General features: G+C 43.0%; 1 protein-coding gene across 2 annotated transcripts in view; it reads left to right on the top strand.

Annotated features, from left to right (window-relative positions):
• svild (supervillin d) overlaps positions 1-26,591 on the top strand; it is a 61,794-nt gene that overhangs the window by 1,542 nt on the left and 33,661 nt on the right. Inside the window, exons 2-3 of one of the 2 annotated variants that reach the window (XM_050059720.1) lie at positions 15,538-16,064; positions 23,950-23,984. In XM_050059720.1, coding sequence (XP_049915677.1) covers positions 15,676-16,064; positions 23,950-23,984 — 424 coding nt within the window. In that variant the 5' untranslated portion in view covers positions 15,538-15,675. Of the gene's footprint in view, positions 1-15,537; positions 16,065-23,695; positions 23,820-23,949; positions 23,985-26,591 lie in introns of those variants that run through there. The other variant, XM_050059721.1, reaches the window with a different exon arrangement.

Here is a 26,591-nt window from a genome sequence, read left to right on the forward strand (position 1 = left end):
GGGTCTGTGTGTCAGGCTCTGAGCAGGACAGCACATGCTTGTTGTGCTCTGTAACTCATTAATAACAGCATGCGTCTTTGTGTGAGTATTGTTGTGTTGAGAAATAACAGAAAGTTGGCGGCCATTGAAGAGTACCCAGCCTGTGCAGAGCAGCCAGAGCAGGGAGTGGTTCCTGTCATGCTTGCGTAATTCTACTGCTCTTTACCTGCTTCTTCTTTGGACCATGTAAAGACCCCAAACAAAGACACAGATGCCCTTTGTTGTTTCCCAGAAGTGAGTGTTATGCAGCTGTGTTATCATTCACCTGAACGCCTCGTGTCAGTCTTTAGGGTGGCGTCGCGTTGCCCCTGCAGGGATCTTGTTACTCAACATTAGTGAGAGGGCCTTTGGAGGGTGGAGGAGCGTGCTGGGGATGAGGTTACCTGCTGCAGAGACTTGTCTTGTTCGACACTGGAACGTCAACTTGTCATTCCTTTTCTTTTTCACCCCTCAAAGCAAGTCAAGAGTGAAACTGTAGACCAAGTTTCAATTCTTGAATTGCTGTCATTACGAGAAAGCTATAGCAAGGAGTTTAGGGGCTGAATCATGGTGGTTTGGTTTTTTGCAGGGTCCTTGAAATCCCTTAAAGTTTGTACATTTGAGGGGGAAAAACAAGGCCTTGAATGTTTTTTTTTTTAAATAAGACATAGATAGTTGATTTTGTCTCTGTCTCTTTTTAATTGTTGTCTGTGAGCGTTTGAAGTGCCTGCTTATTCTCATAAAAATTCTCACTGTTGACAGAGTTGATCTCAAACTGGGGTGGGTCCTGGTTGGTTCCTGGAATTTGAGGGAACTGGGCTTGGAAATGTAAATGTCTGGGAACCATGTTTTTAGCTTTCCCTCCTCCTAAGGGCATGGTCACACATTCTTGAGATTTATATTGGTGGATATTCGGCTTTTGTTAACTTCTATGCAAGCAAGCAAACTCTGGTGAATGACGTGTGATGTCTAGACATACTAAGATCAACAGCAGTGTTCAGGGCACCTATCGAGCCAAGGAATTTTGCTGTTGCTCTGAAAAAAGGTGAAGTTTCGCAAAAACAGAGCCAGTTCGACCGTTTGACAAGCAAGCTACACGTCTCTTAGCCTGTTCCCTGACACACAGCATTGGTTACGACATCTCCATTAAGAAAAGCTTTGACAATCTGATGTTCGCTCGTTCGCATCGCTTCCAGTTAGGAAGAGGTGTGAGGATATGGTCAAACATTTGCAAAATTTTTATGGGCAAATATTCGCTTCCCGGTAACCTCCATTCAGTGCAAGCAAAGGGGCAAAAACATTTGCATCTGGCGGCAAAGCAAATTTCCATGTTTTCAAATTTGCATTGCGTTGAGTTCAACTTTGGTGAACTTGACCAGAAAAGTGCAGCCTCAGCCAACAGCATTGAAGTGTGCGTGGTTGACCCTGCTTGTTGCTGTGTTAATCAGCTTATATTGTATAAATATCGGCCATGAAAAATACAATCTGCCAAATATGAGAAATGCTGCCTGTCGGGCAGTGATTCGGGAGACAGGCATGGAACGTAAGAAAATGGAAAATGTACCAATAACATCTTTTTTCGCAGTATGTACATGCAAGCATGCTAACAAATGCATCCATCACATTTGGCACTACTCACGTTCAGCACGAATATCCCCTCACAGGTGGTCACTCGCAGGTATTTGCTCATTTGTGCTCCGGATTCTTCATTGGTCTCTCATTTGGGTTTTAATTCTGTAAGTTCTGCTTTGGTTTTGCCAACCTTCTGTCATGGAGGTGTTAGTTTGAGATTTAGTTTGGTACACTGGGTGTTCTTTAGTTGAATAGTAATTGAGGAGATGTAAAAAAACCCCTCTTGTTAAATTAGGATTGTAAATTGCATTTAAATGGGTAATTTTAGGGTTTTAACAAGGCTGTAGTGGGAAAGGCCTGGAATAAGGAGCCTACACTTGTGCACCCAGATTGCCTCAGACTTAGTTTCGTTCCTTTTTCCTATTTTGGATTGGCGATATGATTCGCTGATTTCTCTCCTGCGGTAGTTTTAGAAGAGATTCACTCTTGTCAGTTTGTTTAAACTTCTCCTAATATGCACTTCTGCTGCACCTGCACAGAGAGAGTGATGGCGTAAACGGCTTCTCAGTGATTTATTGTACATAGATATTTGTGGCCCTATGTTTGTGATCATTTTAAAAACACTCAGATCAGTAGCCCGACTGTAAAAGCTCTGTTAGTATTTTGATTGAGCATATTGCGTCCGAAGCTTCACCTACATGTGTTACTTAACAGTTAAATGACATGCTGCAGCTGAACTGCAAAACTTGGCTGCAAACAGTCAAGCACAAGATCCACCCACTCAACCCCATCTCTCCCTTCTCTCCAGTCTGACCTATCCTGTCGTCTCAGCTCTCAGTCGGGTTTGATGTCAGCTGCACAGCCAAGAAGCTCTGCAGTGCAAATATTTATATAAAGCAGAAGGGATGTGACAAAGTGAGCAATAGGAACTCCTCGGGGAAGAGTGCGAGGGGGTTACCCTTAGGCTAATCTCCACTAAGACATATTTATAAACCTAGCTAGCAGTTAGAGTGGACCGTGTCCAGCTTCGTCACCGAGAGGCTAACTGTATTTGGTCAGCCAGGGCCCACTTCAATGACGTCTTTAACCAGTATAATATTTGCATGGCACATCAACATATGGTTATACTTCAGACTTTCATTTGATTTGTGCACACGTAATATTTTCCATGTGCAGGGGCAGCACAGGGCTTCTCTCCATACTACATTTCACTTTGTTTTAGCCCGGTGCCAGAGCAGAATTTCATCTGACACCACCGTCAACTGAAAATAAAGCCTCTGAATAAAGGAATGTTTTGAGTCTGCGTTCAAAACAAGCAAGTTTATGGCCAACCTCTTCTGTGCATGTCAACCAGGGATTTATTGCCTTTTCTTCCCATGTGAGTGACAGATGTTGCCATGAAACGTTTATTACTAAAACATGCACAAACAAATGTATCATTGTAACCCACATGTAGGGATACAGTCACAGCATTGTGTTTGGACAGCAGCATTTTAATGAAAACTTTTTTGACTTTTAAATGTTGCCTTGTACTTATCTGTAAGGCAGTAGTCAAATACTGCTGCCCTCATTTTATTTGCCGGGAAGTGTACGCACAATCTGTATACTGCACTATGATTTTAAACATTTCTCTGCTGTAGCGTGATAAATATTAGGTATACAGGAATTAAGGAACCAGTTGTATTTTGTGGTTGAATCAGTGTGATTATCTGTTAGGGAGAGTGGAAGGTTGATTTTTCACGTTTAAGGAGAAATTTCATCAGCTTCCACCTGCAACATCACCAAAAAAAAACCCATCATCTGTCACCATCACTGTCATTTGTAGTCGTAAACTAACTAATTAAAACAATTACCCTTGGAAAATACTCTTATTTACTTTCTTGCCAAGAGTTAGATGAGAGGATCGATAACCCTCTAATGTTTGTACTGTAAATATGGAGCTACCACTAGTAGCCAGTTAGCTTAGCTTAGCATAAAAACAGAAACCGGATTCCTTTTTACACAGAGGTTGCACAATAGGGCGTCTACAAAGTCCCTTTGTTATGCCTGCTTGGCTTTTTTACACAAAACCAAACTAGGGCATGATTTCAGATAGTATGCCGGTGTCCCTGAAGCAAAAGTGGCGCGACAGCTGAGACATGTAACATGACAAAGTCTGCCTCTAGTTTGACACATAGCATTCCTATGGACAGCGCTTTCTTAACAATAACGACATAACATGGCAGTGTCAATCATTGACCGTCCGTGTTGTATGGTGGCTGTTCTCGTTGTCTGCTCGGGGGGTAAGGAGCTCCTGGACCTCATTGCCGACATTTTCGGCTGCTGTTCTCCTTTGTTGGGTTAGCTGCTAACTGCAATTAGCTGGCTTTTAAATCTCCCAGTGGTGGGTTGCACACATAATACATTGTCAAAACATCTCACCCATCCTGTCTTTGGTCCCATGTTGGCCGCTGTCACTACCTCTGCTGCCGATTAAAGGCGAGACAACTCTGTCCCCCCAATCGGACCTTTTATAAAGAACAGTGAGGTGCAATGATGGCATGACATTTACGCTTTGCACAGGCAGTGTGAAAGGATCAGGTGCTGGTGCTGTCACTGCCTCCGCTGCCGGTTAAAGGCGAGACAACTCTGCCCCCCTGTTCTGTAATCGTACCTTTCATAAAGAACAGCGTGGTGGAATAACGGCATGACATTCTCGCCTTGAACAGGCAGTGTAAAAGGCACTAGGGGGAACCCACTAACCTGGCTCTGTCCAAAGGTACCAAAATTTGCTAATCCCACCTCAAAAGCTTACATAGTGTCGAAGCATGTTTGTTTAATTTGTACAAAAACTTGAATTTTAAGTGATTTTACAGGGTGTTATGTGCCAGACCATTTCTTGGCTGGAAACTGTGACTCACAGGTTGCCAGGCAATTAGTAGAGACCTTGGCTGGTCCAGGCCAAGAAATGCTCCGGTACATAAATTCCCCCAAAAACAAACCAAAATATCACATGAAGAGGCAGTAAACACTTTGAGTCAGTTTCATGTGTTATATTTAACCTTTATACAGCATTCAAGGCATTTCATATTCATATTTACAGGAAAGGCTAGTGGTCCCAGTTGCCTCAGTATTCCTGTATTTCTCTGGATATTTTTTCCTGCTTAAAAGAGTTTAGTTGACATTAAATGGTTAATACCACTACTGTTAATACTCCATCACTCAGCCATAACCCATCCCCCTGAAAGACAGAAGACCCCCTTAACCTCTCCACCCCCTGCTCCGTGCCATTCCAGCTGGCCAGATGGTGTCTGCTCTGCACGGTGGACACCAGAGAGCAGAGTGGAGAGAGAAGCCCCACCAGCAGGATTCACCGGATGAGACATTCCACCCCACTGATCCCCCCCCCAACCTCATGTTGCCCTCCCTCTCTGTTGAGCCTCGTCTGTATCTTACAGACGGCCGTTCTGGGGATGAAGTCCATGTTGATAAGTTGTTGACAGGCGGAGAAATCGCATTAGATGGTTTCTAAGGAGAGAAAGCTCAGTCACAACATGCTTTTAAATTAGGATCAATGCATGTTATCATGAGTGGAATAATTGTTGTAATGCGAAGTAACTAGTTCAAGTTTAAAAACCAGCTTTGATTGCATGTGCTGATGAATGCCTCTGGAAATCTGAACGTTTCTCACTCTTTCCATCAAAGGCTGGCAAATTTAATGCGCTTCAAGTGTTGCTGGAGTGAGGCAATGCTTTCCGTATGTCAGGGTGCAGCAATCGGTGTGAGGGTAGGTGCTTTAACTGTAGCTACTACAGTGCATCTGTCCGGTTTAAAAAAAAAAAAAATGTGTGGGTGTTTGTTTCTGGCCCACATTAACCCACTGAAAGCAGTCCAACTGCGGTGTGTGTGTGTGTCGGTGTGTGTGCCCGATCCCCTAGCTAGATAAAGCCCCATAAACCCCACCCTTCCCACTCCACACTCCAGCTTCCATGATTGCAGCCTTGTTGGAGAGCCAGTGTGTATTTCCGTCGGCCTGTTTTCGTGTTGTGATTCCTCAGTTGTGCGCTGCAGTGTGTGTTTCTGTGTGAGTTTGCTTGTTTGCTTTCCCATACGTCACATTAAATGGGTCCTTTGAATGCGGCAAACAGAAAGCCGGAAGGCCAAGACAAAGAGGTAGCCTGAAAAAAAAAAAAAAAAAAAAAAAAAAATAGAGGAAAACACAGATGCTAGTATGTGTTACTCTATAATTTTATTTTAAATGACATATGCTGTTGTCTCTGTTGACAAAGATTTCAAGGAAAGCAGCACACTGTCTTTGCCCAGTGACAATGGCAGCTCCGCCCTCAAGCAGGTCAGCACAGTTTTTACAGTGTCAGTTACTCAGGCAAAGCTGAGCGCAGGCATGAGTACCCAGGGGGTTGTTATGTCAACTGGCTCTCGGGTGACTGGCTGCAGTCAGCGGGACTTCTGGTAAAAGGGATTTGAGGGAGTTTGTGTCTGTGTGAGAAACAGAGGGGAGAGAGGGGAGGGAGAGGGGGAGATGGATTAGTCTCAGGCCCTGTTTTTGCCCCATCCTCTTCCTCCTCCTCTTTGCAGCGGCAGCAGAAGATCTTGTCCTCCCTCCAACCTCCAGACCGGGGCCCCTTGGCACCCTGGAGACACATGCCCCACAAAGCCATCACATCCACCCCCACAAAAGCCCATTCTCCCCTCAATCCTCTCCATCTTCTTTCATCATTCTCTTGCTGTACCCACCATCCTTCCCTATCGCTTTATCTCCTCCTCCTCCTTTCCCCCCTTTTCCTATTTTCCTCACAGCCCAAAGCCAGGGGAGAGTTGAGTCATGTGTATGGAGGGCTTCAGCCATGTTAGACAAACACACCCCTCCTGTCAGAACCATCCTTTTGAAGCTCTCTATTAGCGGAGGCCCCGTTTCGACAGCGTGAAGTGTAGTGAGCTTCGACAATTAAAATTTCACTCTGCCAGTGGTTGCAAGCAGGGCACTTAAAACCGCCTTAAGAGCTGAATGATTGCTTTTTAATGAGAAACACATTGTCCACTCAGTATGTGGTTGATTGTTGTACGAGGGTGGCTTGAAAAAGTGTGACACACCCTGGACCCCGCCCCTCTCACTGGCTGGTTTCTGGTGTGTTTGTTTGGTTGGTTGGTTGGATAGATCGTGTAGAAGCCAATGCTCAATGTAGAAGATGGAGTTATTGGATGAGGGACTGGTGACCCGTACTCAGGCCTATCTGCTTTTAATGGTTGGTCACATGACCTGGTGGCAGTCATACACGCCCATGCACACAAACATGCAGCATACTGTACAAATCATAGGACACATGCCTTGTTGCGCTTTCGAATGTTGCTTTTTCTGAATGCATATTGAACAGTGTAGGTACAACAAGGTAAGATGTGGAATAGTTCGGGATACACATGGCGTGACCAAACCTCAAAGCAAGGAAACAATCATTTTGAAAGTCACTCCGATTTCCTCTGCACTGAAGACACTTCCATCTTTTGTTTTGCCTCGTTATGGTCCTTGAGCTTGGCTGGAAATTCCCCCGAGCTGCACCAGCTGAGGACCTTTTCTTAAAAATGGACCGCCGCTCTGTTTTTGCCTGCTGTCTTTGCAGTCCATGCACTGGCACCTGGTTTTCTCGGTGGAGCAAAGTTTCCACTCTCCACCCTCTTCCCTCAGGAAGAATGTGTGTCAGGAGCTGGCTGTGTCTCTTAACTGCCTCCTCTCTTTCTGTACAGCCAAGGAAAGTCGCTCTGATGTTTGCAGTGGCTTTATGTGGATTCCTGAAGGTTTACGGTGGCAACATGTTGTCTCAATACAAAGTGTTGTGAAGAGATATCGTTTGTACTGTCCATTTCAAGCAACTTTACAGAGGTGTGCATTGTTAACATAGCTTTCAAAATGGAAGAAGTTTCAGGTGTAAATATCTGTCGTGTTAACTAAGAGTTCAGGTAACATTAGATAAAGAGAAGAGACTCATGAGGCTGAACTGAGTCAATATAAAGAACTGGACACTTGCATATAATACCTTAAATGTTTGCATGCTTGTTGCTTGGACTTGGGCTACAATTTGTTTATTCAAGCTTCAGTCTGAACACTACTTGAAGAGAAAGCCCCTGATATTTTTATGCAGTCAAAATCCCCTACGTTTTCTATGCAAATTCACTGTTTATGAAAAGGGGTGTAGCCTGCATTCCTGCTCTGTCCTCCTGCATGGACATGTGAATTCTGAAAAGATACACAGGCTGGTGGGCAACAGGTCAGCGTTCGCCTCTGAGGCAGCTCTCCGCCTGGCTCTTGTCTTGGAATGAATCAGCGAGTTAATGTGTACGTGATCCCTATCAATCTGTGTGACATGTACTCTTTTCCCATAATAAGCCTGCTTCCCATTGCTTCACCCATTCAGATGATGACATCAGTGGTCTGTGAGTAACAGCGACATAATGAAATTCGACTGGATTTCCTTCAGGTGCTTTAGTTGACTCATGTTTTCCGAAATTTTATACTAAGCTACACAGATTACAGTAGGACATTGAGAATATATGGACACCATAAACTCTGTTTCCACCAAACACTTTCGGTATGGTACCTTTGGAACCAAAAGTAACCCTTCAGACATGGTACCTAGACCCTAGTGTTTACACTGTAAACAGTACTCTTAAATGTGGGCAGGGTTGTTGTCACTCACTGCTCCATCCAACACTCACTGTATTTCCTCATTTATTGTCCACAGAACGAGGCTGCACTCTGATATTCTCAGAACAAACTAAAACAGGCTGCAGTGAGAGTCTCTCTCCATGGGATATTTAAAAATAGCGGGTTTGTGCATTTAGTCCTTCTCAGGCAAGCTCAGGGGTTTAGTGTTGCTGGAGCCCACAGGAACAATGACTACGTTTACATGCAGTCAATAACCCTTTCATAACCGGAATATTAGCAATAACCCGGTTGTGCACGGCCATGTAAACACCATGAAAAACCGGAATATGCTCATATTCCGGTTTTTAAAAACCCGAATATGACCCCTGGGTTACTCCTTTTCTAACCCGAATATTTGGTCATGTATACGCCTGTCGGAATATCCCCATTGAACGGAACATTAATTTGAGTTCTGCGCATGTTCTATTCGCAAGGAATCTTGGTCTTTTGAGTGCAGGAACTACTTGTTGTTTTCTTCACGGTGCTCTTGTGCACTCCGAACTGATTGGCTATCACACGGTACTCTGCACAGCTTGCTAGTTTATATAGCACCATAGCAACACGCATCCCTAGAGGCACCGGTGTGCGAACGGTGATTTCACAGGGCTCCATCACTCTCTCCATCATCTGGCAAAGTTTAGTAAAGGATCGACGCGACATACGGAAATTGTCACGCCAGTCGGCATCGGTGAACTCCATCATTACTACCCGTTCCCACCAGTCCTGACTGCGCACCTTCATCCAAAGTGTCCGGGGGGCTCTGGTGGAAACGGGTAGCATGGATATGGATGGCACAGCTCCGGCTCCATTTCCTATTTCTTCACGTTCTCGCCTTCCATTAATGAAGACAGAGAGACAGAATAGTGTCAAGTACTGGTGGTGGGTCAGTACCAGCACCAAAGCGCAAACGACGAAAGCGACTGCTACCGGCCCTGGGCTGTTCATTATCCGCCGTGCTGCCCTCGTTGTTGTTTTTGGATACAGGAAGAAGAAGCTAAAATGACGCGCAGTGCGTCATGACGATCTCCGTGCGTCGACACGTTGTCCGTGCGTCGCTGTTCTGATCGGGATATTCCAATTGATTACAATTACCATGTATACAGGAATAACCCTGTTTGCTCACGCATGTAAACAGGTTATTCCGAATGTTTCAGAAACCGGAATATTGACCTTAACCCGAATATTGACTGCATGTAAACGTAGTCATTGTTCTGTGACGCTTTTTTTCTCTCGGAGTGATGTTTGGGATATGCCGTTCACGTAACCCAGCTGAAATTAATATGAACGCTTCAAGATCCACTCATTAATTAAAGTGTATGTCATATGAAAACTGAAGTTATGGTCAGAGTTGTCTCAGTGAAATTTAAGGTATGTTGATGGATTCATGTCGTCAGCTCATGCATTGAGTAATTCAAGTTAATTCAACGTTAACGTTGCTGGCAGTCGGCCCAGTGAATTAAGTTATTTTTTCTCAGACTACAGCTGCTGTGAGAGGCAGCAAAACATCCTTTGTTTTTATGGTTAAAGTTTACGCATGTATGTAAAACTCTCCACAGTATGAACAGTGGTTACATGAGCCAACCAGCCACAACTCAGCCCTGAGCAGAGTGACCGTCTGCTACTGACCAATCAACAGACTGCAGTGTCCACAGCTCCACCTTTTAGTTCCAGATCTGTGTGCTAGGTACCCCAACAGAAGGGGGACCAAAAATGGGGACGGTACGAAACAGTTCCATTGGTAGCATCCACAACTTTTCACAGTGGAAACAGGAAAAAAAGCATACTTAACCGAACTGAACCGTGCTGTACTGCTCAGTGCGGTGGAAACAGGGCTAAAGATAGATAGGTAGAAAAATATCCACATATTTTGTCTGCTGTAACAGATGGTGAAAATTCTCCTCACACATTTTGAATCATCTTTAAACTGACTTGGCTTTTGCAACTTCTGCATTTGTGGTATATTGCATCTGTCAGACGGGCCAGAACATGTATTATGTAATCCGAAATAACTGCTAGAGGTCTTTGCAGAGAAGTAAATATTTAAAAACTGGGCCATCACGAAGTACTTAGACCTACAAGAGGAAATGATGACACTAAATTTGATACTACGAAGAGGATGTCTGGCTGTTGAACCCTTTCAAAGTTTTCTCAGTGCCCTCTTTCATCCCGCCTCTCAAGAGAGTTTTGGACATTTGTCAGGTTTATGAGTAACGTTTCCTGATTAATCAAGCATTCATGAAGGAGGATATGGGGCACGGTCAGGAAGTGACACACTTGGCCTTTGTTGAGACAGATCTTCCTCTTGTCGCCAGTAACTACTCCCAGTGGACAAGAAAAGGTCAGAGAGAAAACTCTAATGACTGAAAACAGAGGACGCTGTTTGTTTACATGCCCTAGAGGAGCAGAAATGATATTGCCAGCATGAATTGGCAGGTAGGACTGGTATAACCACATACTGAGTGAGACCTATGCACTGATGTCAGAGATATTTTGTCTTACACTCTGTCCATCAGCAAACCCTTCAGTTGTGGTGAGTGTGACACTGAGTGCATTGAGTTATTTCCCTCTCCACCTGTCATCATACTGTACATCAATACTTGCACATTGGACTTGATTCAGAGCCCTCCCAGTGAGGTTTGGTCCCGCACGTCTCTGCTCGCTCTGTCTCCACTTGCCTGTATTTCTAAAGAAATCACCATAAATAGGTAAAGACACCTTGGGGTGTTTTGGCAGTGTAAAACTCCTACCAAAACAATACTCGCGAGTGAGTTCACATTTGCTGATAGGGGTGTTGATTTTTCATGTATGACTCACATCTGTGTTTTCAGTCCCCCCCTGTTGCTTAAAATAACACACGCAGCTTCCAAACAAAGCAGCCTCGATGTTCTGGGTCTCCTCGGACAAGCTTTAGCGTACTGTTAGCACTCCTTTTATAGGTAGTGACCTAGGTGAATTATGTAAGCACAGTCCTGAAAACAACATCCAAACTCGGGAACGTTCTGCCTTCATAAGGCAATTCACAGACTTTTCAGTGACATTGAGTTTAAAGGTCCAGTGTGAAGGATTTATTGGGATATATAGGCAGAAATGGAAGATAATAAGTATGTTTTCTGGAGTTTATAATCACCTGAAAATAAGAATTGTCATGTTTTTGTTACCTTAGAATGAGCTGCTTATATCTACATAGGGCATCTGCCATGCAATACCATGTTTCTTCAGGTAGCTTTGAATCAAACACCATTTGTGTTTTTGCCTTGGATGCTGTAGTTAGCAGCCACCTGTGAGCTAAAAATTGTCAAAGAAGCACAGATTTTTGAGCTGAAACTTTTTTTATTCAGTGTTTTTACTTGTTTAAGTCACCAGATCTGTTTGATTTGGAGAGGAACAATCCTCTTTGGATAATTTGGCTCCCGGTAAAAACCTCCTGAATGTTTGGATCTTAGTTATCAAAGAAAATAGGTGAGCACACATTAGCAGGTGCTGGGCTAGTGGCCCGTTAGCGACAAGACGAAACTTGAACGGGAAACTGCTTTATCCAGAGTTTTTTCCGGTTTTAATCACCTGGGGTTTTATTTATAAAGCACTGCTTAGCACTGATGGGGCCTCGGTTGAAAACACTGCGCTAAAGTGCCCTCTTGAGTGGCGAAAATGAGAGGATGTGCCCTATCAGCTGCCCTCTTGATTAACAAAAACGAGAGGATGTGCTCTTTTGGCTGCTCTCTTGAGTGGAAACCCTAGCCCTAACCCTTTTCTTTAGTTTATAAAATAAACATTTTAAACATACTTTTAGCCTGGATTGTCTATATAATCTTGTTTTTTTTTTTTGTTTGTTTTTTTGGCCATTTTGCCTTTAATGGACAGGACAGATAAGCGTGAAGGGGGGAGAGAGAGAGGGGGGATGACATGCAGCAAAGAGCCACAAGCTGGATTCGAACCCGGGCCGCTGCGGCAACAGCCTTGTACATGGGGCGCCTGCTCTACCACTAAGCCACCAACGCCCCTGGATTGTCTATATAATCTTAATTAAGAATCAAGGACGAAGACATACATGACACAATAGCTTCTTGCGCACCAATGGGGCCCCATGTCATGCAGTAGGTGCCCTTTTTTCCTTTTCGCCCCTGCCCTTCAAACATCCTGAGTCCGTCACTGCTGCTTAGGATCCATACTAAAAATGCACATATGGACAAAGCCAAAAATTTCTTCTATCAGTTTTCCACCTCACGATCTGCATCACCAGTTCGTCTCTCCAAAATGTTCGTAAGCATGACTCGAAGTTTCCCCCATCAAGTCTGTTTTTATAGATCATAGCGTTTGCATAGGAAGTGGCTTTTTGGCTTCTGCTAAAAATTCCTTGACAATTATCACTGAAGGAATCCTAACTTGGAGTTCACGATTGGCATATGGGAGACGTTTTAGCTTGTTGTAATCTGCAATACGCTAGATGCCAGAAATCAAGATATCTGCATTAGGTTTTTGATGACCAAAATGTCAGTTTGTCTTAGACTGGTCAGGGAGCATCACAGTTTACAGTACTGCTGCCTCAATTTTAGATATGTTTTGGCATTTTTACTATTTATATTTTTAATGGCCTTAACCCTTATCTTGTCACACTAAGCTTTTTCCAGCAGAAACCTAATACCACTCCAATAACATCCTTTTCTTATTGAGCTGTGGAGCTCTTGAAAGCTTGCGGCTGGGTAGCAGTGGATTTACCGCTACCAATTGATTCTGCCTGCATATAGGCCTTTTGGTTTTCATATTATGCAGTAAATTCCATTTAAAAAGCTTTAGCCACATCTGATCCTGGTTACATTCCTAGAATATATTCTAGTTTCTGTTCTGGCTAAATTTAATTGGCTATGGATACTTGTCGCTGGAGTACCTGGAATGGAAGCGCTCGCTGTGAATTTAACAACCAGATGGTGAGTTTACGTCTTCGTAGTGCAGAGCGTGCTGTACATTTCCCTGAGTGTAGGTGTCTCGGACATCTCTGGGCTTATAACGAGGAGCAGACACCATGTAATTGTTCAACAGAGTTACAGTTTATGGTTGGACGAAATTTAAATTTACTCAGGGGAGGTGGTGTTTAGCCAAGCACTGTTATGTTAGGTGGAGGAGGGAAAGTGGAGGTCAAGGTAAAGACTGACACACAGACACATATTCCCCAACATATACACTCATTTCCTGTGTAATATTTCAAAGCCATATTTTTAAGGGGACCCGAGTCTTGATTCTGGGTTGGTTTTATAGCCCCAGCAGGTGGTCTGTGGGTCAGAGGTGGTACACTTGAGATTGGTTCAAGCATGTCATCATTCCAAAAAAGGCTAATGGAGTCAGCTCATTTATTTCACCTTATGACCAGGCTCACCTTTCTATTCCCCCATGCATTGAACCATTGTTCATTTTCCCTCTTTCTTCTCTCGTTGCTAACATTGTCCAGACACAGCGCTTTTCATTTATATTTTCCCATATCCCTGTCCCTGGCCATAAATGTGAGAACCAGTGTGCTGAATGCCCTGTGTTTTGAGCGATACCAGGGGGCTACTTTAAACCTCTGCCCCTCTCGAACATACAGTACACATACCTCATTTTATCATTTCTGTTCTCCCCGCTGTCCTCGGACAGAAGCCCCAAAGCATCGTTATTGCACTTGCGCCGTGAGAAATAGTCTGTGGAAAAGCCTCTGTGCTTGGTTTGGAGCAATCAGAGACTGTGCACACATAATTTTTTATTGCTGTTGTCAGCTGGCGATGCATTTAAGCGAGTGCAGTTTTCAAACCTCTGCATCCGAGCCATACGTGTGGTTTTCTGCTCTGTGAATGCTTAATGGAACAAAATGAGCTCAGCTGAACCTCCTGATTTTGTACCTCCTAAACTTAATTTGAAAAGTCGAAAGTTATTAAAGAGTGAAATTTTTTTATTGTGCTAGATGTGGAAGAAGATGTTAAAGGGATTATCTTTTTGAGGGAGCTGAAGCTTGTTGCAGAATGCATTGGTTAGGAGGCTGTGTTTGCTGTGGATAGGCTGCAACTAGGGATGTCGGCTCTGATTAATTTTACTTTTAATAGCCCGATGCCCATTAACCAGTAACTAACCAGTTAATCTCTACAGGAAAAAAGTAAATGATGTAAAATACAAAAGGCTTTTCCTTTTACCCCAGTGCTCCACTGAGTCAGTGAGCTTTACAGTGCATTTCAAACTGCTATCCATTTACAGGTCGTGAAATTTTAATATTTTGTGATGTAAATGTCTTGCCTTTTATTTTATATTCTGTTGGCCTTGCTGCCAGACAGCTGGCTAGCTGCGTTAACATGTGGAAATGCGGTGACCACTGCCCAAACCCAGTCTCCATTGGTTAGCTAGCCTTGGCCATGGGAGCTAGCTAGTGGTGCGTCTCTTTCATTTAATACCTCTGGTAACGCCATTCTGGTGAGCAAGCGTCTTAATTTCTGCAAAACCTCTTTAGCATTGTTAACAATGTTAGTACGACTGCATTGTTAACACTGTTAGTACCACTGCTTACTCACTGGGGCAACTTGAGGGGTGACCTGAGGGTGGCAACAACAACAACAACACTGATAGGTCAGGAAGCATTAATAGCGGTAGTCGCCAAATGAGGGGCGCTGTTAGCTATCTCCCACCAGACCCAGGTGGTGCACAGTATAGTAAACTTAAGAGTAGCAAAATTAACATGCATAACAAGTCAAAACTATTCTCCTGCTTCATGGTGGACTGTTGAAATCCCTTGTTGAAACTAGTCTTTCACAGGGCTGACGCACATAGTCACAGTTAGGGGCAGTTTAGAGATTCTCATGCTTTGTGTTTGTAGTAAATACAGAATCACTGTGAGGTGGGATAATGTTGAAGAGGTAATTGGCTCTGGCACAAAGCCTCAACTTAGTGTGGAATAAAATGGGATGAAGATGTTATTTGATGTGTGAGTCTGACTTTCTCTCCTCCCTCTTTCCAACTGGCTCCAAGTGAGTCGATGGAATAGAGGTTATATGAGAGGCTCACTGCGGTGGTCGGCTGTCTTTGAGTAAAGCTGGCTGACATCATTCTCACAGGGGGTTGGGGGGTGTTAGCTGGGGCAGGGCAGGGCTTGGCTCGGAGCTTTACAGCTGAGCCAGTCTCCTATGAAAGCTGCCTTGGTGCATGCAGTTTTACACGGTGTTAGAGTGCCTGTCATCTGAAATTGTCCTCTACAGTCATGATGCACTAATGATGTCTTCCTCTTCTGTTCGCAGCACTGGGATGATTTTGATGGAGTGAGACACCGCTGTCGAGGCAGATCTACAAGAAAGCTGATCTACATATCTGGGTTGAAGTAGCAACTTGGAATCCTCTCACCTGCATTCAAACCCTGAACTGAACTGAACTTTGAGATGGATGGAATAGACACCTTGCAGAGCTCGGCCCCAGAGACCAAGGCTGAGCGGATTGCCCGGTACAAGGCAGAAAGGAGGAGGGAGCTCGCCGAGCGCTATGGCAACACAGATGAATTCACATCCAAATATGTCCGTAGGGACAGGAAAATTGGAGACATATCCGAAACAGTGTCTTCAGAAACCAAGGAGAAAGGAAAATATGAGGATAATGGATCGGAGCACACATACACCAGGAGGGGGCTGAGGAATAAAGTAGCAGAACCTGTGGAGCACACTGATGATGAGCCCGCCCAGGAAAAAGAGGCTACCACTCACCTCAAAGCAGACACAGTTTTATCCTCTAAATCCGAAGCTGTCTCCTCCTTAAAGACATCCTCTCACTTGAGGTGAGTTTATTTATGTTGTCACAAGTTAAAGACGAAGCAGACCAGCCACAGTGTTGTTCTCAATGTGATATAAACTTGGCTGTGTGACATGAAACACTAAGCTGTCCAGGAACAGAGACTGTGAAAGCCAGGGGAGAGAGCCTAGCATAATCCCAGGAACAGACTGCAATAAAATCATAATTTATTATTTAGATATTCTCATGTGTCTCAGTTTTGACTCCAGTAAAGCCCCTTTCCCACTGGACAAAAATCCGGCTAACATCTATCTTTTATATTTAATGGGAAAAGTTACAACTGGAATTTACTCTCGGGTTAAATGACACTGCAGTAGTCTCGGGTATTTATCACTCCAGCTTCGATTGGCTCCGATCGGCAGTGATGGAAATATGGCAGTTGGGTGGATGTGCTCATTTAAGCACCTTTGCTTTGCAGTGATGGGCCGCCACAATTTAACATTCCCTCTCTGTCCAAGCACCACAGCATCTAAAATTTAGTCTGCATCGAGCTTGAGAAAGAGATGAATAAGTAGGCTTAGATATATTAAAAAAAAAGTAACCACGGCAACATTTTCACTGGCCTCCATGCTGCTTACAACTGTTTACTAACCATTCATGTAAATCTGCTTGAACTTGGAGCATAACGTTCCCCACTAATTGCGGTTGAATCAACAACAGTAGCTCCCTCATGAGGCAGCCCATTGTTTAGAAAACATTTGCATTTCCACTGGTTAAGACGACCATTAGATTACTGTAAAAGGGCTTGCTGGTAGTTAATGAGAGAAGAGAAGGCAACAAGGTGACACGTTTGGAGAACGCTCAGATCTATCTCCTGTTTGAAGTAAACATGGCTGCTCACATTTCCAAAATTGGCCATGTGTGCAAAGCACGGCACTGCCTCATTTATTTTGCCATGTTTTGCTGTGATGATATTCAAGCTGCTTGTTTTGGTTCACTTAAAAGTCATTTGGGGGATCTCACATGTTCAACACATCTGGGAGTAACAAACCGGTATTGTCTGGGTGACCTGAAAGACTTTCGGAGTTTTCTCATTGGCTGCCAGGAATGTTCTCTTGAGATTTTTGTGCATAGATGGAGTAAAACAAGCCCAGTCGTGGGTTTGGGGATGTTTGAGCTGTAATCAAGCCGGGGATTCACACAGCCAGACTTGTCTGTTCTTGAAAAACAGCCTGAGGGAATGACGATGGAGAGAGATGAACTGAGATGGACAGAGTGCTGAGATAATGTCAGAGATTGGGGCTTGCAGGGGCGGTAGGATTATTAGGCTCTGCCAAGTTTTCATGCCCTGTGCTTAATGAAGCAAGACATCTAGAGGGCTGTGAGTGATGGCTTGTTGGAGATTATGAACCAATTATTTTTCAAGATTTGGAAAGGCATGTATTGTGTTGTAATAGTTGCAAAATACAGTACGTGCAGCGTGGCATGTTTCGGCGAATCTCAGCTATCAGGTGTTCACTATCATCTCTCATAGCAAAGCTTTGTGTTTGGTTTTTATGACTCTGCTTATGTCAAAATGTAGTGTCAAAATTGGCCCTGTTTAAAAATCTTTCAAAGCATCAGTTTTGTGCTTAAAATTGGGATATGGAGGAAATCATTATTATTATTTTTGCTCATTATGCAATGCACAAGGAACTGTTTTTGTCAGACCACAGCAGAAAGAATATTTGGCAAAGTACAGAGTAAAGTCACAAACAGAGTTACGGACTACATTTTTAATTACAGAGAGCAGGAAAGAGGGTTGACATGTTGACGTGTTTGCCTCGCATGCCTGTCACCTTAGCTACTAATCTTGCCAGTTTTGTTATGACGTTCACCGCATGTCACAGTCCAGCTGTGCATTCTTGTGTGGAGGCTTTCTTATGCAACATACAGAGTTCAACAGAGGAGGCTATATAGAAGCTATTGTTATTGGCTAATAACTTGTCTGCTGATCCCCAGATTTTGGTGGTGTATTTGTACAATATGTCACCTTCAATTCTGGGGGGTAATTGAAGTTGTTTTATTAAGCTTACAGATACTTCTGAATTGTACATATTAATGTAATATATCTAAAATTCCTGGTTGTCTTGCATGTGCGTTATCATTAGAGCTTCACCCGTATTCAGTGAACCTTCGGAGGCAACATGTTGACGTGTCTGTTACAGGAATAGCATAGAGGAAACTGGTGCTCAGCTGTTCCAGCGATAATGAAAACTGTCAACATGTTTCTCTGACAGACAGGAATTCTTCCCTCATAAAGTTACAGTTGAAGAGTGACATTCCAAAACACTGCATTGTTGCGTTTACAATCAACTATCTACTATCCCATTTCTTATTTTTACCCCTACCCCTTGTTTTTTAGTACCGTCTTACGCCTCATAACAGAGTTATGGGCGTAGTGGCTGAAATCTTCCCCTATGAAACGTGACAACCCTTCAAGACCCTGATGTGTCATTGGTAGTCATCGATGCTGGCGTTGATGTTTAACAGATGTGACGAGTGTTGTTGGGCATTGCAGAGATGGCGTCTTCTGCTGTGGCGATTTAAATTGTGTGGTTTTCTTTTGCGGTTGTCAGTACGCTTGCAATGTGTTTACAACAAAGATATACCATGTAGAATTTTCTCAAAAGAATGTGTGTACTCTAGGCAGAAGTAATCCCTCTCATCAATACCGCTGACCCACTAGAAGTGTGTGGGGGTGTATTTTTCTGCAGAGACTCTGCCCTCTGCCTGTTTCTTGTTTGCTTCTTATTTCTTAGTTGGGGATATTCATTGCCCTGTACCCTCACATTGCTCAGGTGAGGTGGGGGCTTTGTAAAAAGGTAGTGCCATGTGTCCGGCGCCAAAAAAACGCAAATATAATGAGGTGACGCACCATACGAGACATCTGGGGTTGGCTTTTACTTTCACTTTTGCTGGCGAGCATGTTTATAAACAGTAATCCTGCATAGTATACCGTACAAGTTTCATGATACCTATCGAAAAAGTCATCAAATTCAAAAGAAAATTGCTCCGACCCTGCCAGTTTGCACTGATGTTAGGGAAGAAGTAACAAGTGCAGCAACTTTGCTGCTGGATTTAAAAATTTGGGGGAGATACAACATGGAACTGTTCCGAAATTCAGGACTGTCATGCACAAATCAGCAATTATAATGTAACGTTAGTTAGCTAGCTAGTTAGCACTAAGATATTACCATACTTGCAATGTCTTATGTTATGCTTGTTAGAAAGAAAAGAACTATGATACATTAAAATGTCATTGAACTAAGATAATACAATGGTTACTGTAATTTTGTATATCTTTATTAACAAAGAAAATACCTCTGTGGGATTCTTTTGTTACTTGTGCAGCCATCTTACCGACGATTCTTCATAATATTCATCCAGGCCCCCAGGAAGTGAGCTAGGCTTTGGAGCCAGGTTTTGTAATGGCCAAACAGTGGAATTACAACTCCTGAGTCCGTCACGTGATGCCATAGGGCCCCAAAAGACTTTTTCCAAAGACTTGCAGGAAAGAGACATCTGTAAATCAGTAGATATTTTTTTTGAGCTTCACAAGTCTCAAAGAGCCACAAGATTAAATCATTTTATGCATATTCAAGTTAGCAGAGTGCTTAACAGGAAGTTGCTAGCTTGCTTCCAGTGCCTCCAACGCTGTATCCAGGTCTCTTACCAAATCCATTCTCTCAGTTTGGAGTGTGCCTCTGAAAAACCTCGGTCTGAAGGGCCATGTAGTCCGAACACATTGCCCTACCTCTCAGTACCAACAAGAATCTGAACGCCCCTGCCTTTAGATGTGAACACACAAAACAGAGGGGTAAGGGCTAAGTGGTAGGGGCAATTGCTGTATTGGGACTGGATGTTAAAAGTTTTCCTTGTTAAGTTAGGTCAGGGGACAGTACTGAATCTGTGTTTCCTTTGTTATCTGTTAATGGAAATGTAATCCCATCCTTCTGTCTGCCTTGCTCCAACATCATGTTCCTTAGTTTAGTAGTTAATGTTGGCTGCTGAACTGTGTGTGCACTGTTTGTACAGAAATGTGATTCTTTATCTTTCGCAGCACTCAGCACGCAAACCAATCAGATAAGAACCATGAATCATGTGAAATCATCCTACAGCAGAGTAAGACTGTGGGATTGGGAAGACCATACATCAATGCGTGTTACATGAATCAGCTGCATCTGTGTAATATCATATAAGATTTTATTCATGATTTATTGTAGTATTTGGGGTCTGATGTTCTGTTTGTCATTAAGCATGTGTACTAAACACCAGTAATTGTGCTACTGGCACGTTGGGGTTAGCTACACACTTTGGATTATAAACAGGACTGAATGGGACTTAGGCTAATTATTGTTTACATGACTGAAGCATTACACAGTTCTAGTACCTGGCTGCCATATGAAGACCTGAGCTTCACAGCAGTTAGGCGCACAAATTAGAGACATTAAAGTTAAATCTTTTAACTATAGCACAGTCATGATTATATCCCTTCTGTACTCTTACTTCATCCCGTCTCTCTCCCTGTTTCACTTAATGCTTTGTGTATATGACATAATGTACTAGAACAGTGAGGAAGTTTGCTGTGTTTGATTAATGGCTCGACTGCTTTGATAAGAATGTATGTTTAACTTTTCTCACTTCAACTTCCCCTATTATTCTGTCTGTACTGCAGTTGCTTTTCTTGTCCTCTCTCTCCACTGCGCCCTGTTCTTCTTTGCCGGTTAGTTTTATGGCAGCGTAGGACCAACGCATGCATCCCCTCCCCTCCAGCCAGCAGTCAAAGTGTGGGTGGGGTAGATGAAGTGTCGCTGAGCCCTGTGGTTTCAGAGTTGGGTGTTGGAGTTTGAGAACTAGGTGGCATCAGTCAGTCATTTAGATCGCCACGGTCTGCAAACACACTTTCTAGAAGCTGAGCCTTAAATAGCTAATGTTAAGTGACACTGTGTAATCATTCTAAGTTCATGTGTATTTTACACAGCCACAGATTGCTGTGTGTTACATTACTTTGATTATTGTTACACCTACATCAATTTGTGATCCTCCATCGCATTTCCCGTCTCCGACTGCACCGTATTATTCACACGCCATAAATACCTTGGCGCAGCATTTTTAGATTCCCCATTATATCGGAAAGCTGCGCTGAGGCACGCCAGACCAAAACTGACTAAATTTTCCGTGGGCTGCCAAACCCAAGCCCAAAATTACTCATAATAACATGCTGGTGTAAAAATTACTTTTCAACACAGCTTTGGAACTCAGACGCAACACCAGTCCGCAGAAAGTCAAATGAAACTCAGTCAGATCTGCTATTTAATTGCTGTCTATAACACAGCTGCACAGTCCGCACTGAGGGGGTCAGTGCACTCTATCAGAAGACACCTACTTCATACAGTGATTTGTCAGTCATGATATGGAGAGAGTAGGCAGGGTTTGAACTTCTCTCTCCAGCTCCTTTTTAAACATTCTCTACACGACTATCTCTGTTACTTTTCATGTAAACTGAATGCAACATTATGAATGGCTTCCAGCCCTGTTTACACGGGACTAGTATTACCAGGGGACCTCGTGATTTAGAAATGACTCCCTCCACGACTGTATTTCGTGCGGCGAATTCACACAGGAAAAGCTAGTCTGTATTTTACTCGAATTTACTGGCATTGTCCCGCAGATATGAAGCACACAGTTATTTATAACTCCAACACAGAAACACTACACAGCACCACTAGCAGAGATGTACAGTGTTAGCTCCCTTTTTTTTGTTTTTAAATGTGGGTTTAACAAACGGAAGTGATTCTGCTACACATTGTCACCTTATCATCTAATTGTCTTTTGAGATTTGAACTTGCTTATTCTGCCAGTCTCCATGCTGTGCAGTAAGATTAGCCTCTTGGATTTGCACCTTTAATGCTGTCAGAACTTTCATTTATGATTGCCAGTGCCACCTACATACTTCTTGGCAGGGAAAGAGGCACAGAGAAAACAAAATATATAAATATGACCCCAAATCCCTGAGATGCTGTTTGTTTTGCTGAGATGTTTTTGGTGAAAATTGGCAGGTAATTTGCACTGGAGTTTTTACTTTACTACTACTAATTATATGAGGTCCCCAGGTAATACTAGTCCTGTACGTATAAAGCCTATGATGACCAGCTTTTCACTCCACCTTCAAGTGTGGCCTTTTGTAACACCTCTTCTTTTTTTTGGCATAATCCAGCCCTAACCCCCCTGTATGCCTATGAACATTTAAATTATTGAATCAATTGTTTGATGTGTTTTTTAGTAGGGCTGCAACGATTAGTCGACTAATCGATGACTAATCGACTATTAAAATAATCGGTGACCATTTTAGTTTTCAACTTATAAGTTTAAGTCATTTTTCATAGAAAAGTACTATAAAAGTACCCAAAAATACTCTTATTGCAGCCTCTTACGTTCAAATATTGGCAGCTTTACACACTCTCCCATGACGGTGAACTAAAACCCTTTGGCGTGAGTACGAAATAAGACATTAGATGGGGGGTAATGCTCAGTTAGGAGTGCGAGAATGCTATGGAGGAACAGCGTTTTTTATTTATTTATTTTTTTAATTTTTTCAGGTACGGCACTTTGTTTGCCTCAGGTTGCTATTATAAAGAATATTTGTGGAAGTCAAAAAATGTTGGGACCAAGTTAAGTGCTTGCACTGAGACTAAAGCAAATAGGAAGAGAGGATGGACCCGCCAGACTAAGTGGCCAGCAGTTGTTTTTGTTCAGCACTTGTACATGTGGGACGTGATGGTCGGTCTTTGTGGTATTTGTCCCACCCCTCCTCTAGTGTGATTGGATGGAAGGTGTTTGAATTAGAGTTAATTGAAAGGATAGCCCCTTGAGATGTAGCTTGCCATTTTTAAGGGGAACAAAAACATACAGGCAAAACTGCATTACAAAGCAAACACTCCTCCATTATTTCATTTCTTGCCCTCTAGGAAAAACAAAAACAAACATTCAGCGCCTCATTACGCTGCTGGCATACTGAAGTATATTGTATATGTGACACTCCCATTGCAAAAGAAAAATGGGAAAAAACTCTTCGGTGGACACAAGCTACCAGGTCGAGAGCACTCAATGCACTGTGCCCGAATAATCTAGAATAACGTCGAATTTTTCTCCCCATCAACTGATCGATTGGTTCAAGAGTAGGCAGCATTTTAGTCGAGCAAGTTTTCTTTAGCTGACTATATCCCCTCACCACAGCTCACTGGCTCACATTAATTAAAACTTCCATGTTTGCAGTTCAAATGGAGTACAGTTGGGTGTACACGGATCAGAAATGGATCTGACTGTACACAGCCAGTACGATCCTTTAAAAGAAAAGCCTGCTATGGTCCTCACCAAGATGGTGCAGATCGGCTTGGGGCCAGCTCCCCTTCCTCAGTCACCTCTGACCCCTCCCAGATGTCCACCGCGACTCTCTATTGTGCTAAAAGCAGTCCTCTCCCCTCCTCCTGTTACATCATTGCTGCTACCCCACAGGCAGCTGCTGTCCCCATCCATATTTAACGCCCATTACTTAGAGATGAATGGCCATCTTCAGAGGCTACACAGGCTCCGCTGTTATATCACTGCCAACATGGGACTGGAGGAGCAGCATGAGTAAATGTTGTGAGATGCATATCACACTCAGCACAGTAAGAGGCTGTCGGCAGCTCTGTTGATAGTTTGGTTTATGTTGCACCTTTTTATGTGGCTTAAGTGTACGTGTTTGGATTATAGCTGTGTAAGTAAGAGCTAATATTCTCATTTCTCTGTCTTGTTTGCAAACCTCAATTGTAACACACACGTAATTTCTGTCATCACTTCAGTGTGTTCGAGAGTGACCTCATTTCTCTCTCTGTCTCTCCCTCTAGGCTGCTGGAAACTGATGACACAGAGGAGCCAAAGGGTAAGACGAACTCTCCACTTTCACTGCACTCAGATCTTCCTTTTGTTCCGCAGACTGAACTCATTCAAGTTCTCCCTATTACTCAGTGTAAAAGGAATACTGAGCTCATTGCTGATGTCAGATCACCTACCTGGTTTATAGATGTTGGCTGTTTTAAGACTAAGCCACTGAGGAGGAGTGAAAGAAAACAGATCCACTGATGTCTTTGGCTCTGTGTTGTTTGCAGTATAATTTAGAGTGAATGTTTCACCTCGAGCGATGGTTTTTCTTTTTCACAAAATAAGTAGATAATGTCTGGCTCGTGTCTGCAGAGTTTTCTGTTCAAAGACCGTGACTTAGTGGGTGTACGCTTACACTTGTGTGTCTCTCTGTGCAAACGTTTGATCTCAGGCAAGTACACTGGAAGCTTGTTTCAGCCAGCTAGCATTATGAGCTAATTTTGGAGCCTGCTGCTAAAGAGAGGAGAAAATGGCCAATTTTACACATGAGCCGCTGGCTGCTTCTCCCCACTCACACTCAGCCACCTGAGCCCAAGTCTGTCTGTTTGTGTCAGCGGTCTCCTACCTCTTTACTCATGGGTTGGCCTGCCTGTCTGTATGGGTTTCTCTGCTTATGTATTTGATTTGGCTGTCTTGCTTTGCACTTGCCTCCTTGCCAGTCAGTGATGTGTGTGTGTATGTATGTGTGTGAATGTAAGAGACAGAAAGATAGTGACAGAGAGAGGTGATTGGAAGGTCCAAGGTTATCTCAGTATTTCAGGATGTGTAAGGCAGTATTGTGTAAACCATGTAAACAGACAATGCTTTACTTTCTTGGCTTCTTCTCTAGTTAAGTTAATCCGAATATCGTGCAAGAAAGGAAGAGCTTTAAAACCAACTTGAAACTGGTCTACTGTCCAATCTGTGGTGTTTTCTGCCAGTTTTTAAATGCAATAAGTGCTTAAAATGTTGCATTTCAGCTCAACTTACTGCACAGTAAGCATAAATAGTAGATGGCAGAGCTGAATCGTGATTAGTATTATTACATTAGTGGTATTAGACTCAGTAAACTGGGTCTGATCTGTGATGACAGACTGTGAAATTTAAAACACAACACAAAGACATGAGACTACCAATTATCTGCTCACTGCTGCATATTGCAACTTGCAGTTTTACATTCGATAGCCTCTCTGGTCTGTTAACTTTGCCATACCACAAAGGGAAAAAAATGCTCTAGATTTTTTTTGTATTTCTATAAACCAATCACAATCGCTTGGGCAACTCTAAGCCCAGGATGCAGCAACAGTGCCCTTACAAAATAGTGTCGAGAGGGAACTTGTTTTGGTGGACAGGTGAGCGCTGGCATTAAAATGGCTGAATATCTGCAAAAGAAAACACCTCATAAAACATTAAAAGACATTTCAGCATCTAGGTTGCTAGCTTGGAAGTTGTTGCTCATGTTTCACACACAGCACTAAAACATAGTGTGAAGATAGGGCTGGGTGTGTGAGACTAGGTTCACGTAGTGACAGGGATTTTGAAAATGGTAACAAACAGGAAGCGTGTTAACATCTGATATAGGCGGCCAATGACAGGCTTATACCAATCGTCTACATCCTGTGTGCCAGACTAGTTTACACAAACAGTACACTGAATTACTGTATTTGTTCCCAAGCTCAGTGTTTTCCAGGATGTTTTTGCCATTTTCTTTTTCTTTTTTTTCTTTTTTTAATTTTGATAGTTTCGTACTGTTGTATGTGGAAAAAAGTATGTTCCCAAAATGTTTAAGATCAAATGTCATGATGCATTTAGTAAAATGTAGCTTGCTAAACCATATAATTAATTTGGCAAAAGAAAAATATTGTAATGACTTGACTAATTTGAAAACAGAATACAAAATTTATAGGTTTACCATACCTGTTCAGGGCGGGAATGCTTCGGCATTATTTTGCTTCGCTGTACTGTATAAAAGGTACGATCGGGGACAGAGTGGTCTCCTCGTTTAAGCCAGGAGCAGAAGTAGTAACAGTCTGTACGTTTACATGCAGCTTGAGAAAATCGAATAATTGGCTTAGTCCGACTGAAACCGGACTTTTAAATGCATGTAAACAGCTTAACACTGAAATTGGACTAGCCGTAGCTCAACTAACACACCTAGATAATTCGATTGAAAATCGAACTATTGCTGCATATATCCACTTAGTCTGACTGGAGTCGGACTCGGTGTTCTGCACATGCACCGCTTTTTCTTTCTCGGGCTGTCACTTGGAAGAAGAAGATGATGTAGCAGCAGTGCAGTAACAGTAACTCCCGGAAAAACAAACAAACAAACAAACACCACGACCGAGAAGCAGAAGACGCACTTCTAGACAGACAAGGAAACTACACTCATGCTCCGACAGCTAAAAGAGCTAAACATTTTGAAGTTTATGGATAGTAGGAAAATGACAAACGCGGATTTATTTCAATACGCACTATATTAAAAAGGACACAGCAACGCCTATCGAGGCGGAGTCAGACATACCTGGTCAGAAATTCGATTTTCTCTTCTGCATGTATACTCAGACGAGACGAGAAGTCCGACTTGACTGATTAGCTGAGCTATGAGTGTAGCTCGACTACTGCAGGC

Source organism: Epinephelus moara, chromosome 13, assembly GCF_006386435.1.
Source record: "Epinephelus moara isolate mb chromosome 13, YSFRI_EMoa_1.0, whole genome shotgun sequence".
In the NCBI taxonomy this organism is placed as follows: domain Eukaryota; kingdom Metazoa; phylum Chordata; class Actinopteri; order Perciformes; family Serranidae; genus Epinephelus; species Epinephelus moara.